The 15,940-nt window shown below is 36.7% G+C and overlaps 2 protein-coding genes across 4 annotated transcripts; both read left to right on the top strand.

The window, feature by feature from the left end:
• Positions 1 to 7,301: 7,301 nt before the first annotated feature.
• Positions 7,302 to 7,847, top strand: LOC130965831 (uncharacterized). The gene has a single exon (XM_057890594.1). The coding sequence runs from the start codon at positions 7,302 to 7,304 to the stop codon at positions 7,845 to 7,847; it is 546 nt and encodes a 181-aa protein (XP_057746577.1).
• A 3,771-nt stretch (positions 7,848 to 11,618) lies between these two features.
• LOC130968694 (G-type lectin S-receptor-like serine/threonine-protein kinase At4g27290) lies at positions 11,619 to 15,525 on the top strand. Of its 3 annotated transcripts, none has more exons than XM_057894099.1 (7): positions 11,619 to 13,006; positions 13,763 to 13,870; positions 14,001 to 14,146; positions 14,224 to 14,434; positions 14,716 to 14,758; positions 14,843 to 14,993; positions 15,078 to 15,525. In XM_057894099.1, the coding sequence occupies exons 1-7, from the start codon at positions 11,719 to 11,721 to the stop codon at positions 15,384 to 15,386; spliced, it is 2,256 nt and encodes a 751-aa protein (XP_057750082.1). In that variant the 5' UTR covers positions 11,619 to 11,718; the 3' UTR covers positions 15,387 to 15,525. The 3 variants fall into 3 exon arrangements, with proteins under 3 accessions (XP_057750082.1, XP_057750081.1, XP_057750080.1); XM_057894098.1 differs by having other exon boundaries at positions 14,689 to 14,758; XM_057894097.1 differs by having other exon boundaries at positions 14,521 to 14,758.
• The last annotated feature ends 415 nt before the right edge of the window (positions 15,526 to 15,940 follow it).

Raw genomic sequence — 15,940 nt, 5'->3', positions numbered from 1 at the left:
TAACTCTCTTACTCAGCTGACCCACTTGTGCCTCCAAGTTTCTAATGGTGGACCTTGTTTCAGTCATGAAACTTTGAGTGGTTTTGATTAGATCAGAGACCATGGTTGCTAAGTCAGAGTGGCTCTGCTTAGAATTCTCTGTCTGTTGCTGAGAAGATGATGGAAAAGAATTGCTATTGCTAAACCTATTTCTTCCACCATTATTGTTGTTGAAACCTTGTTGAGGTCTCTGTTGATCCTTCCATGAGAGATTTAGATGATTTCTCCATGAAGGATTATAGGTATTTCCATAGGGTTCTCCCATGTAATTTACCTCTTCCATTGAAGGGTTCTCAGGATCATAAGCTTCTTCTTCAGATGAAGCGTCCTTAGTACTGCCTGGTGCAGCTTGTATTCCAGACAGACTTTGAGAAATCATATTGACTTGCTGAGTCAATATTTTGTTCTGAGCCAATATGGCATTCAGAGTATCAATCTCAAGAACTCCTTTCTTCTGATTCGTCCCATTGTTCACAGGATTCCTTTCAGAAGTGTACATGAATTGGTTATTTGCAACCATTTCAATGAGTTCTTGAGCTTCTGTAGGCGTCTTCTTCAGATGAAGAGATCCTCCAGCAGAGCTATCCAATGACATCTTGGACAGTTCAGACAGACCATCATAGAAGATACCTATGATGCTCCATTCAAAAAGCATGTCAGATGGACACTTTCTGATTAGTTGTTTGTATCTTTCCCAAGTTTCATAGAGGGATTCTCCTTCCTTCTGTCTGAAGGTTTGGACTTCCACTCTAAGCTTACTCAATTTTTGATGTGGAAAGAACTTTGCCAAGAAGGCATTGACTAGCTTTTTCCAAGAGTTCAGGCTTTCTTTAGGTTGTGAGTCCAACCATATCCTAGCTCTGTCTCTTACAGCAAAAGGGAATAGCATAAGTCTGTAGACCTCAGGGTCAACCCCATTAGTCTTGACAGTGTCACAGATTTACAAGAATTCAGCTAAAAACTGATGAGGATCTTCCAATGGAAGTCCATGGAACTTGCAATTCTGTTGCATTAGAGAAACTAATTGAGGCTTAAGCTCAAAGTTTGTTGCTCCAATGGCAGGGATAGAGATGCTTCTCCCATAGAAGTCGGGAGTAGGTGTAGTAAAGTCACCCAGCACCTTCCTTGCATTGTTGGCATTGTTGTTGTTTTCGGCTGCCATGGGTTCTTCTTGTTTGAAGATTTCTGTTAGGTCCTCTACAGAGAGTTGTGCCTTAGCTTCTCTTAGCTTTCGCTTCAAGGTCCTTTCAGGTTCAGGGTCAGCCTCAACAAGAATACTTTTGTCTTTGCTCCTGCTCATATGAAAGAGAAGAGAACAAAAAAATATGGAATCCTCTTTGTCACAGTATAGAGATTCCTTGAGGTGTCAGAGGAAAAGAAAAATAGAAGGAAGAGGTAGAAGAATTCAAACTTATCAAGAAAGATAGAGTTCGAATTGTGCATTGAGGAGGAGTGTTAGTCCATAAATAGAAGGATGTGAGAAGAGGGGAAGAAATTTTCGAAAATAAATTAAAAAGATTTTAAAAACATTTTGAAAAATTGAAGAATGACTTTCGAAAAATATGATTGGGAAAGAAATAAAGTGATTTTTGAAAAAGATTTTGAAATTAGAAATAAAAAAGATATGATTGAAAACTATTTTGAAAAAGATGTGATTAAGAAGATATGATTGAAAAGATGTGGTTTTAAAAAGATGTGATTGAAAAGATATGATTGAGAAACAATTTAAAAAGATTTGATTTTTAAAATTAATGACTTGGCTAACAAGAAAAGATATGATTCAAACATTAAACCTTTCTCAACAGAAAAGGCAACATACTTGAAATGTTGAATCAAATCATTAATTGTTAGCAAGTATCTTTGAAAATGGAAAGAAATTGATTTTGAAAATATATGATTGAAAAGATATGATTTGAAAAATATTTGATTTTGAAAAAAAATGCAAACTTGAAAAAAATTTGAATTAAAAAAAAAATCTTCCCTCTTGTGCCATCCTGGCATTAAACGTCCAGAATGGTATCCATTCTGGCGTTTAACGCCCAAAATGCTACCCTTTTGGGCGTTAAACGCCCAGCCAGGCACTCTGGCTGGCGTTTAAACGCCAGTTTTCCTTCTTCACTGGGTGTTTTGAACGCCCAGCTTTTTCTGTGTAATTCCTCTGCTGTATGTTCTGAATCTTTAATTCTCTGTATTATTGACTTGAAAAGACACAAATTAAAAATATTTTTTGGATTTTTAATGATGAGGAATAATCACAATGCAACTAAAATCAACTAAACAATGCATGCAAGACACCAAACTTAGAAGTTTGTATACTACTGACACTAACAAATTGAGAATGCATATGAGAAACAATAAAACACTCAAGACAAGAGAATTTAAAGATCAGAGTAAGAAAGTCATCAAGAACAACTTGAAGATTAGTGAAGACACATGCATGAATTCGAAAAATGCAAGAAGAACAGAAACATGCAATTGACACCAAACTTAAAATGAGACACTAGACTCAACAAGAAACAAAAAATATTTTTGGTTTTAAGATTTTATACTTTTTTTTTGGATTTTTTTTTTGAAAATTGAGTGAAAAAGAAAAAAAGGATATCAAAATTCTTAATGAGAATTCCAGGAATCATGAAATGTTAGTCTAAAGCTTTAGTCTAAAGAAATTAGACATGGCTAGCCAAGGTTCAGCAGGACATTACATTCAAGAGCTAAATTGATGAGAATCAATCAGCTTTGGTGATGATAAGAACATCACCTTGAAACACTAGAATTCATTCTTAAGAACTCTGAAGAAAAATACCTAATCTAAGCAACAAGATGAACCGTCAGTTGTCCAAACTCAAACAATCCCCGGAAACGGCGCCAAAAACTTGGTGCACGAAATTGTGATCATCAATGGCGCCATCAACATGGTACGCTCTATTGCAATGTCAACTCTTTATCACAACTTCGCACAACTAACCAGCAAGTGCACTGGGTCGTCCAAGTAATAAACCTTACGCGAGTAAGGGTCGATCCCACGGAGATTGTTGGTATGAAGCAAGCTATGGTCATCTTGTAAATCTCAGTCAGGCGGATTCAACTGGTAATGAGGATTAATGAATAAAACATAAGATAAAGATAGAGATACTTATGTAATTCATTGGTGAGAATTTTATATAAGCATATGGAGATGCTTTGTCCCTTCCGTCTCTCTGCTTTCCTACTGTCTTCATCCAATCCTTCTTACTCCTTTCCATGGCAAGCTGTATGTTGGGCATCACCATTATCAGTGGCTACAGTCCCGTCATCTCAGTGAAAATGTTCAACGCGCTCTGTCACAGCATGGCTATTCAGCTGTCGGTTCTCGATCATGTCGGAATAGAATCTAGTGATTCTTTTGCGTCTGTCACTAACGCCCCACAATCACGAGTTTGAAGATCGTCACAGTCATTCAATCCTTGAATCCTACTCAGAATACCACAAACAAGGTTTAGATCTTCCGGATTCTCTTGAATGCCGCCATCAATTCTAGCTTATACCACGAAGATTCTAATTAAGGAATCCAAGAGATATCCACTCAATCTAAGGTAGAACGGAGGTGGTTGTCAAGCACACGTTCATAGGTGAGAATGATGATGAGTGTCACGGATCATCACCTTCATCAAGTTGAGGAATAAGTGATATCTTGGAACAAGAATAAGCTGAATTGAATAGAAAAACAATAGTAATTGCATTAATACTCGAGGTACAGCAGAGCTCCACACCTTAATCTATGGTGTGTAGAAACTCCACCGTTGAAAATACATAAGAACAAGGTCTAGGTATGACCGAGAGGCTAGCCCCCAAAACGTGATCTAAGATAGCATAAAACTCTCCAAGATGAGAATACAATAGTAAAAAGGTCCTATATGTAGAGAACTAGTAGCTTAGAGTTTACAAAGATGAGTAAATGACATAAAAATCCACTTCCGGGCCCACTTGGTGTGTGCTTAGACTGAGCATTAAAGCTTCTATGTGTAGAGACTTTTCTTGGAGTTAAACGCCAGCTTTGGTGCCAGTTTGGGCGTTTAACTCCCATTCTTGTGCCAGTTCCGGCGTTAAACGCCAGAATTCTTGAGCTGACTTGGAACGCCTATTTGAGCCATCAAATCTCCGGCAAAGTATGGAGTATTATATATTGCTGGAAAGCCCAGGATGTCTACTTTCCAAAGCAATTGAGAGCGCGCCGATTGGGCTTCTGTAGCTCCAGAAAATTCACTTCGAGTGCAGGGATGTTAGAATCCAACAGCATCTGCAGTCCTTTTCAGCCTCTAAATCAGATTTTTGCTCAGGTCCCTCAATTTCAGCCAGAAAATACTTGAAATCATAAAAAAACACACAAACTCATATTAAAGTCCAGAAAAGTGAATTTTAACTAAAAACTAATAAAAATATAATAAAAACTAACTAAAACATACTAAAAACAATGCCAAAAAGCGTATAAATTATCCGCTCATCAGTGCTGAAGAAGCCTATACCTTTAGAATGAATGATTTATTAAAGTTGTTTTATAAGGTATGGAGATGGGATGAGACTGAGAGAAGTGAGTCTAGAAAAATTTGGTTGGATTGTTATGGAGTGCCTGTGCATTATGCATGATCAAGGGACACTTTTCGCATAATTGGGGAGCAATGGGGAGAGATAGTGGAATGTGATAAACTGACAGAATCATGTAATTCATTCAGTGTGGGTCGAGTTCTGATTAATACGTGTGTCTTTGATATGATCAATGAGTGGGTACATGTTACAATAGGTGCAAGTGGGTTCAACGTCCTTATAAGAGAAGTAGTGGGAGAGGTATATCGAGAGGAATGCTTCTCAAAGAATTAGGATGATACAGAGGAAAGACACATAATAAATGGAGAAAAGGTGCGGCATGAAGATCTTGTCGGCAATTTGATCACATGCGACGAACGACGGGTGGTGGTTTAGGATTAGGTGGCAGTGCTGATGGCGGTGAACCTTAGTAACGATGAACAAGAAAAAGACAGATTGGTAAATTTAAGCTTAATTTTGAATGAATGGAATCATACGAATTCAATTTCTAATTACTGGAGCGCAAATTATGCGGCATTAAAGGAGAGGAAGGATTCTACGAGATCATTGGCTCTTAATAACAAGATAGACTCCGAAGAAACAATATCTTGTGTTTATGAAGGCTGTTATGCAACTCACATTTGTGATTTTACAAATAATAAAGTTGGGCTAGGGACTAATAGGTCAAATAAGGGTAGTAAGGAAAATGAAGCTTGGGGAAAGGAGAGGGACCATTGGATTAGAGATCCCAAGGGCCTCCCAAACCGGGTAGGACCTGACCCGGTCACCATTCTGACCCGGGATGAGAAGCAAATCATGCTCCACGATGCTTCACAAAAGGCGCGACCTAGGGTGAGTGAATCAGAGGCTGGGACGCGGCCTGGAAGGGAGGTTGGATGTGGAGTTCCTGCGCCGGAGGCAGTAGCTTCGTGTGCCACGTTGAGTCGGCAAAGGTACCCGACAGTGAAGGTGACTGGGATGGGTGCAGAACCCGAACGTATGGGTGGCGCTGGAGCTGGGCCTCGACTAGGGAGGGACGAAGGACCTGAACTTCTTCTCGCGCCAGGGGAGTCCATACGGGAGGCGGCGGCTGATAGGCGTACCAGAGGGAAAAACATGGCTGGGGAAGCCTTGACCGAAGAGGTAGAAGGTCAGCAGTTGAGACGTGACACAGACATGAATGTAGAACCAATCCAAGATCTCTGGGAGACGACTAGGTTGCAGGTTGTAGGAGTTGCGAGCAGTGGCACTATGAATAGCATAATGACAAGCTACAACAAACCAGATCAAGACCAACAATTACGAGGCGAGACAGATTTAGAACGCGAGGAGGGGGAAATTGTTATGGATGGCTGGGTTAAGCATAAGGGCAGAGAACAGGAGAAAGATCACGATAGTAGTATAGAATTAGGTGTAGATATGGGAGCTGGCGCGTATTCTGGCAGTGAACTTCATAGTGACAACTAAAGACTGAGCTAGAAAGAGGAAATGACAGAGAACAAAGAGGCTTGGAAACTAGCTGTTGAGTCAGGTGCTCAGTTCAGTGATGAGAAAGATATTATGGCTATCTTGCAGGAGCAGAATGAAGCTATTGCTCTGAAATGGCGACAGGCAAAGCAAAAAGAAAAAGTTCAAAGGAGTCGGCCAAAGACTCGAAAACAGGTGTGTCATAATTATGTTAAATGATTTTCAGTTCCTAGAATATTAGGGGGTTGGGAGGTGCTGGAAAATTTAGTATGCTAAAGAATTTTAAAAGTAAGTTTAGGTTGGATATGATGGGTTTGATAGAAACAAAGAAAGAGATAGTGACTAAAATGGATGTAGTTCGTATCTGGGGAAGTGAAAGAGCTTGCTGAGAGTTTGTAAGTTCGATCGGGGCTTCTGGAGGGTTGTTGTTAATTTGGGATGAAGCGATTTTTAAATTGGCTACCTGCTATAAAGGGGATAGATGGCTGTATGTAGAAGGGGTTGTGGTAAAAGATAATTTGCACTGTGCTATCGGTCTGGTGTATGGACCGCATGAGAGAGCAAAGAAGGCTTCAGTTTGGAAAGAATTGAGTTATATTGCAGGGCTGTGTCATGTGCCGTTCTGTTATTTGGGGGACTTCAATGAAATTTTGCACCTGGAAGAAAGGAAAGGAGCGACTAGATTATTAGTGTCAGCAGAAGATTTTAGAGCATGGGTAAATGATATGGAATTTATCGATTTGTTGCAAAATAACCGGAAGTACACATGGTTTAGGGGACAGTCATGCAGTCATATTGATAGAAGCTTAGTTTCTTTGGGATGGCTTGATGTATACCAGAAAACGCGTCTAAGACGGGGTCCAAGAGGGTTATCAGATCATTTTCCTGTGATTATAGAAGACAGCAAAATTTTCGACGAGCCAAGACCGTTCCATAGCTTGGACTCATGGTTCACGCATGATGGGTTTTTGAGAACGGTGAAGGAAGAATGGAGGAAATTAGGTGATGTACAATTCTCAGAAAAGATGAAAGCACTATCTGTACCACTACGTAGATGGCATAAGCAGCATTTTGGGGATATATCGGAGAGGATAAAGAGGTTTGAGGAAGAATTAAAGAAGGTGGATGATATTATTAGTAGTGGACGGCATGATGGTACACTTGAGGCAAGGAGAAAGGCATTAGTAAGGTGCTGTGAGAAGTGGTATGAGAGACAGGATGTTCACTGAAAGCAAATGTCTAGATCTCAGCATGCTAATGAGATGGATAGAAACACAAGATACTTCCATCATATTTCGGCGAGAAGAAGAAATAACAGAATAGAGTATTTGGTAATTCATGGGAGGTTAGTGCGGAATCAAGCAAGGATCAAAGTTGCGATCCGGGACTTCTATAAATGGCTGTACCACCAAGAAGCTTCTCCAAGTGTGACCTTTAGGGATGGATTAGTTAATCGGCTAGCGAGGGAGGAAGCTGAAGTATTAGAGGTGATACCATCAGTAGAGGAAGTGAAAGAGGAAGTTTGGGATTGTGAATCTCCTAAGGCTCCAGGGAGTGACGGATACAACATGAAATACATAAAAAAGTGTTGGGTCGAGATTGGAATGGAATTCACAGCTGCTGTGATGAGATTTTTTGAGATGGCGAGACTACCAGTAGACTCTAATATCACATGGGTAACGTTGGCTCCGAAGTTTTTTGGGGCTAAGGAGATAAAAGATCTTAGACTGATCAGTATAGTTGGGTGTGTCTATAAGGTTATTTCTAAATTGTTGACATGAAGAATGAGAAGTGTAATGCCAGGCTTAGTCGGAGAATCGCAAAGTGCCTTTGTAAAGGGAATGAAGATACATGATGGAGCTTTAATTGCATGTAAAACTGTGCAATGGTTGAAACTGAAAAAAAAGGCGTCAGCGGTCATCAAACTGGACTTCCAAAGAGCCTATGATAAGTGAAATAGTGCTTTGTGGGTACTGTACTAGAGAAGATGGGCTTCAGTAGAACTTAGAGGGCATGGATCAGGGAGTGTATTAGATCTACATCTATCTCGATTCTGGTAAATGGGTCACAATCGAAACCTTTTAAGATGGAGAGGGGGCTCCATCAAGGCGACCCATTATCACCGTTTTTGTTTGTTCTGGTGGTGGATGTGCTTAACAAAATGATTGGGGAGGCGGTTAGGAACAGTCGGATATCTCCACTCTTAATTGGAAGAGATAATATAGAGTTATCACACTTACAATTTGCTGATGACACTATTTTATTCTGTCCGCCGGAGGAGGAGACAATGAGAAACTATCAGAGGCTGTTGAGGTGCTTTGAAATGATGTCTGGGTTGAGCATTAACTTTGAGAAATCCAACTTGATACCGGTAAACTACAGCCAGGAGTGAGTAAGACGAATGTGTCAGTTACTTGGTTGTCAGGAGGCAGCCTTACTGGTGAGGTATCTTGGTATTAGTCTAGGAGCGAATCCGCGGCTGATAAAAACTTGGAAGCCGATTATAGATAATGTGGAAGAGAAACTCAGCTTGTGGAAAGCAAAGGTCCTAAGTAAGGCTAGTAAGCTGGTACTCATTAAGTCAGTAATCAATAGCCTGCCTGTTTATTACTTGAGCTTGTATAAGATGCCAAATGCGGTTGCTCGAAGAATCATTTCTCTACAGGGGAGGTTCTTTTGGGGAAAGGAGGATGGACGGCCTGGAATGGCTCTTGTGAAGTGGGAGATGATTCAGGCATCTAAGAAGTCAGGAGGATTGGGGGTGGGTGATGCAGTAATTCGTAATGCTGCTTTACTGTTTAAATGGTGGTGGCGTTTCTCAAAGGGGGATTGTCCCCTATGGAAGAAGATTGTGTGTTCCTGTAATAGCTTGAACCTAAATCACTTGCTGTCAACTCAGAAATTACCAGAAAGAGGAGGACTGTGGAGAGACATATGTCAAGTGCAAATAAAAGAGCAACATGTAAGGCAGAAGATGATTGATGGCCTTGCTATGGAAGTAGGGGATGGTAGACTTACCAGATTTTGGGAGGATGCATAGCTCCAAGTGAGAAACTTGAAGGAATCCTTTCCGAGACTCTTCTTGATTTCAAACAAAAAAGGATCAATAATTGGAGATTGCAGGTTCTGGGATGGGATTGAGTGGGTTTGGCACTTCCAATGGAGGAGGAAACTACGTCAATGGGAGATAGATACTTTGAACCAGATGCTTCATGTCTTGCAATCTGTTAAATTGATAGCAGAAGTGCAGGATGGAGTGGTGTGGAAATTTGACAAGGAAGGTGTTTATTCAACTAACTCATTTGTGTAGGTCGTGCAGGAAGAGACTTTGGATGAGGAGCTTCTATGATTCAGATTCACAAAGGAAATTTGGAGAGGTCTAGTTTCACCTCGAGTCGGGTTGTTTACTTGGTTTGTTTTGGTAGGCCGGGTCAATATGAAGGACCGGCTAAATAGGCTGGGAATCTTACCACAAAATGATAATATGTGCATATTGTGCAAAAAAGATATTGAAAATATACAACACTTGTTTGTTACTTGTGAGTACTCTTGACAGGTGTGGTGTGCATGGATCTCAAAATTTGGACAGGTGTGGACTGCCCCCGATACTCTAAAAGAGTACTTTGAGAGTTAGAGATCAATGCTGATGAGAAAAGAGAGGCGCAAGTTTTGGGTAGTTGAGTTCTTCTCAGCTATATGGAACATTTGGTTACGTCGGAATGATGCTATATTTCAGAGCAAGACAACAGGAGTTGTTGATTGTGTGGCTCAAACTTTCTTATATACTCCAGCGTGGTGTGGTAAATAATTCATATGTTGATGGCTATGTCAAAGATGACATCAAAATTATTATTTTTTTTGCTGTTTGTCTTCTTTGCTCCCTTTAGGTGTTGAGCTCTTTTATTTTAAAAAAAAGATTATTATGTTATGATTAATAACAAAGATAATAATTTTTAACTCTCAATCTTTATCAAGATCTTTTAGAATTTAAATTTACTTTCTTCTACTCTAATTAATTCCCTTAATTATTTTTTAATTTAATTTTCTTACCATTTAACTATTTAAATTTGTGTCGATTGCAAACAAACCGGTGTATGGTGATGGGTATGCCAGCATTGCCTTCCTGGGGCTTCTAATACTAAAGGATAGGTTTTAGCTTAGTTGTAGGATAGGCGCCTGAGCCTCTCTTGTGGCTCCCTTGATTGGTGATTCTTCTGTTTTTTCTTATGCTTTCTTGTGCTTCACCTTTGGAGGAGTACTTGTTTTCTTATGATGGTTTTTTCCACTGTAGGTTTGTCAAGGTAAATAAGGAAGTTGAAAAAAACTTGCTTAAAACATTAGGAAGAAATATCCTCTTTTGAGAAGGAAAAGAATTTGTGCAGTAGTTATAAATTATCTTATTTAATATTTGTTAATTATTATTAAAATAATTATAAAATTTTAAATATAATAAAATATAATTACGAACATTAATATATAAAATTATAAATATTATGTTAGATATTGTCGCAGTCATTAAGATTTACCTACTATATTAATTCATTACTATCATTACTCTCCAAGCCGCGTTGTGTTTGTTGACTGATAGTTACAAGTTATAACTCACATACAACTATCATAAAGTTTAATTATTCTATTAGGTTTTATAATTTTATAAAATTTTTAATTAAATTTTTATATTTTTTAATTTAATTTTTAATTAATTTTTTAGTTAGATTTCTCTTAATAATAATTAATTTAATTATATAAAGATTTAATTAAAAAAATATTAATACAGGAATTTAAATTAAAAAAATAAAAAAATATAATTAAAAAATTTAGTATAAAAATTTAATTAAAAAATATAAAAATTTAATTAAAAATTTTATAAAATTATAAAGACAAACAAAATAATTAAACCATAAAATAATCCACCTACTACAATGGCATTCGTGGTTGAAGTGAGAGGAAACTTTTTCATTTTGTCACAGGGTCTTTGTACAATGAATCAGCTATAGTTGACCCATATTTTTAAGCTCGTTTTAAAAATGAAAGAATATTTTTCAGTTTTCATACGATAAATTTATCATCGAAGATTTTTTTGTATTTTTTATAATTATTTTGTTAGTTTTTATAATTTTTTAAAATTTTTATTTAAATTTTTATATTCTTTTCTTTTAATTTAATCTCTGTACGAAATATTTTTAAATTAAGTCCTTCTTAACCATAAATTAGTAATTAGTTTAATTGTGTAAAAATTTAATTAAAAAAATTTGGTGCAAAACTCAAATTAAAAAAAAATTATAGAAACCAATTTAAAAAAATTAATACAAAAATTTAATTAAAAAATATATAAAAATTTAATTAAAAATTTCGTAAAACTATAAAAATAAATAAAATAACTAAACCTTTCTTATATAAAATTATAAAGTATAAACCCTCAATAAGTTAATAACTCAAATAATCTCTCCATATTCGAGATCTTTCATAAAAAAAAAGTTGTAAACTTTGACCAAAGTTTACTCTTTATATAATTGAGTCAAATATATATAGTCACAAGTCAGAAGTCCGAACATACTACACAACTTGTCCTCGCCCTTTTAGTTTCTATGCTACCGTAAGAGGAGGCCAATCAAGAATATGCTTATCTGCTGATCGTAAAGACACAAATCAATGGTGAGTAACATCAAAATGTTACTTACCTTCTTCTTTCTAATGTTCTTCGTTACACCCTCCACTTCGATAGATAGTTTTGGAATGAATCAATCTATTCGCGACGGTGAAACATTGGTTTCAGCTGGTGGAAGTTTCGTGCTTGGTTTCTTCAGCCCTGGAACTTCAACAAACCGATATTTGGGTGTGTTTTATAAAGATGCATCAGGAAACCAAACGGTTATGTGGGTAGCCAACAGAGAAAAGCCCCTTCAAAACAAATCCGGGATCTTAAAGTTCAATGAAAATGGGACTCTCCAACTTTTCAGTGGCACAACCAACACCAGTGTTTGGTCCTCCAACATTTCAACCAAAGACTTGAACAGTAACTCTTCAACTGCACAGCTCCTGGATTCGGGAAATCTTATAGTGAAAAGTTCAGATGATGGAAGCAAGATTCTGTGGCAGAGTTTCGATTTTCCCGGCGACGTATTGATGCCGGGAATGAAGATTGGATTGAATTTAGTTACAGGTCTGGATAGATATCTGTCAACCTGGAAAAGCGCCGACGACCCGGCCCGGGGAGATTATTCTATAAAATTTGATCCCAGAGGATATCCACAAATAATTCAAATGAAGGGGGTTGTATTGAATGCCAGAGAAGGGTCCTGGAATGGCCTTTATTTCACTGGCTATCCATATTTGGTGCAGAACAATATGTTTCGACGCGACTTCTTTTTTAACGGTGAAGAAATGTATTATAAGTCGGAAATACTTGACGGGTCAAGTTATAGAATAAATCGAATGATGCCTTCAGGTATTTGGCAAACTACTACATGGACCGGACAAGGAAGAGGTCAGGTGAAAACAACCACATCCGGGGGACTGGAAGATTGTGACAATTTTGCATTTTGTGGTTCAAATTCTGTATGCAATATGGTTGATAATGATGCAGCCTGTGAGTGCCTCAAAGGCTATGTTCCAAAGTTTCCTGAACAATGGAATGTGTCACATTGGTCTAACGGTTGTGTTAGAAAGACTGCGTCTAAGTGTGATATTACAGACGGATTCTCGAAATACATAAACATGAAATTGCCGGATACATCTTCTTCATGGTTTGATAAGACAATGAATCTTGAGGAATGTCAGAGGTCATGCTTGAAAAACTGTTCTTGTACGGCGTATGCGAATTTGGATATCCGTAATGGAGGAACTGGCTGTCTACTTTGGTTCGATCATCTTATTGACATGAGGCAATTTAATCAAATGGGTCAAGACCTTTTCATCAAAGTCCCTAGCTCAGAGTTAGGTAACTGTTTTTTCATCCTTCATCTCTTTTTCCATTTTGATTTCTTGTGAAATATGTAAATTAGCTAGTTAGGATTTATCATCGCTGCCTCGAGAAGTTTTTATCTTTTCAAATTAATTATGAAAAAAAAAGGTAAGTTTATTAGTAAAGTAGGTTATAAGGGGAGTTACAGAATTTCAGTAATGCAGAGTTTTTGAATACGAGCAGCAAGAGAATTGAACGGAATTGAATGGAACTTTTGCTATTGAATAATATTGAAGTATATTAAATGTCAATGTACAATTACACACTGATCTATTTATATTACTACTCCTAGCAGCTTATACCTTTAAGAGGCAAGATAACTGCCTGTAACAGATTCTGGTTTAACTGCTTACCAGAATCAGTAACCAACTCCTAACCTACTACCCATTTTCTTTCATTCTTGATTCATTTACATCAATACCTCTATTAGGGAGAAATTTTCCAAGTTACCTCAATTATATTGAAGTTCTTAATTACTTAAGATCAGACCACCATATTTGGAAAACGATGTACTAGTTGCTAGATTTTTCTAGTGACGTAATAAGATGCATGTTAATTGTCATAGTATATTCCCTTTAATTTTTTTACGTGTAAAGGCTAAATTGCTGCCTAAATATATTTTCTTTCTCAGCATTAAATGTAAAGGAAACTATATAACTTATGCCAACTTCATTAAATTGAGATACTGCAAAAGATGTTTTGTAATCGTTCTGCATCTTGATCATAATGCAGCTAATGAACATGGAAACATGAAGAAGAAGAATGTTGCAATTGTAGTAGCTGGAGTGATTATTTTTGGATTAATCATATGTGCCGGCATAGTGCTCATTAAATATCCAGGTAAACACCATCATGGATATTATTTGCCATATTATAAAGCCATGTAAACAAGAGGGGGAATTGTGCAAGTTTTATGTGTTTGTTGACTCAGCTTTTATCAATTGTTTTCTTCCATGCAACCATTCTTCAGGGTTAGCAAGAAATATATGGAAAAACAAGCAAAGACAGGTAGACATTGATCTCCCAATATTCGATTTCTCAGTCTTGGCTAAAGCTACTGACAACTTTTCAAGCAACAAAAAACTTGGAGAAGGTGGTTTTGGACCAGTATACAAGGTGATAGAAAGAATCAAGAAATTCAAGGACTTCTATTTTTACTTAAGATTTTCTAATAATACAATTTTATTTTTTAGGGTACATTAATAAATGGTCAAGAACTAGCCGTTAAAAGACTTTCAAAAAAGTCTGGCCAAGGATCGGAAGAATTCAAAAATGAAGTAGCATTGATAGCCAAACTCCAACACCGTAATCTTGTAAAGCTTCTTGGTTGTTGCATTCAGGGAGGAGAAAAAATATTGATCTATGAATTCATGCCAAATAAAAGTTTGGACCACGTTGTTTTCGGTAAGAAACTTTTCTTCTGTATGAAGTTTTATGTCAATTTAATATATCTACAAGTGTTATGCTAAAAATTATGCATATCTGGTTAGATGAAACAAGAAGAAAGTCCCTAAATTGGCTTCAACGTTTTAACATTATTAGCGGCATTGCTCGAGGGCTTCTTTATCTTCATCAGGATTCTAGACTGAAGATTATTCATAGAGATCTTAAAACCAGTAATATTTTATTAGATACAAATTTAAATCCCAAAATATCAGATTTTGGCTTGGCTCGAATATTTTTAGGCGATCAAGTTGAAGCGAATACAAATAAAGTTGCTGGAACATAGTAAGTTCTCATCCCCTACTAATTATGACTTGGTTTCTCCATATTATGTTTGTATTACTTTAATTTCAAATTGTCTATTTTCAGTGGATATATTTCGCCCGAATATGCAGTGCATGGACAATTCTCAGAGAAATCAGATGTATTTAGTTATGGTGTAATAGTGTTAGAGTTGTTAAGTGGAAAAAGAAATAGAGATTTCTCGGATTCTGAAAACTACCATAATCTACTTGGACATGTAAGCAAACTTGTTAGCAGCCTACCTAAAGAGTCAACTTTTTGGATAACATCCAATCTACTAATTTCATTACCATGATTTTAGGCATGGAGATTGTGGACTGAGGAGAAGCCATTGGAACTATTGGATGAAGTATTAAGGGAAAATTGCAACCCTTCTGAAGTCATAAGATGCATACAAGTGGGCCTACTATGTGTGCAACAAAGACCAGAAGATAGACCGAATATGTCATTGGTGGTTCTAATGCTAAATGGAGAGAAAATGTTGCCCAAACCAAATTTTCCTGGATTTTACATTGATGGAGGTGTTCAACTTCAAGCAGATTCTTCATCGCCGAACAACACACTCTTTTCAGCTAACCAAATTTCGATAACAATATTAGAAGCTAGATAGCATCTAGAGTAAAGAAAGAGTCATCATCATGCTTTTATGTATAAGAAATTGAGATGACTAGCTAAGTTATTTTGCGGGGAAGAAAAACCAATTGTTCATGAACTTTTTATACATTTTTATTTAGTCATTTTGCTGTGAATTTTTGTTTCTCGTCTTTCATTCGCATATAATTCGGACAGAGGTGTGTAAAACAAGCAAATACGTTAACAAAGACCACTATATATATACTTGCATGTTGGAGTATTTCTTGTAAATTTAGAAAAATAAGTTTTGAAAATTAATAAAAGAAATAGTAAGGATTATCAGAATTTATTATTTTTAGGCATTATTTAGTCATCAATTCAATTTTTTTAGTATGATTTTTTTAGTCTAACAAGTAACAACATACTTTATCCCATATTTTTACATTGGCAAAAACAATAAATTCTCATAATCCTCTAACATTTATCCATTAATAATTCAAATTCAAGACCTTATCTTATTTATTTCTTCAAAAACAAAAAAAACCGCAACTATTTCTACGATTATTATTATTATTATTATTATTATTATTA

The sequence above is a fragment of the Arachis stenosperma genome, chromosome 3, assembly GCF_014773155.1.
Source record: "Arachis stenosperma cultivar V10309 chromosome 3, arast.V10309.gnm1.PFL2, whole genome shotgun sequence".
Lineage (NCBI taxonomy): Eukaryota > Viridiplantae > Streptophyta > Magnoliopsida > Fabales > Fabaceae > Arachis > Arachis stenosperma.
Note: the sequence above shows the minus strand (reverse complement) of the source record. Positions and strands in the feature narration are given on the sequence as shown.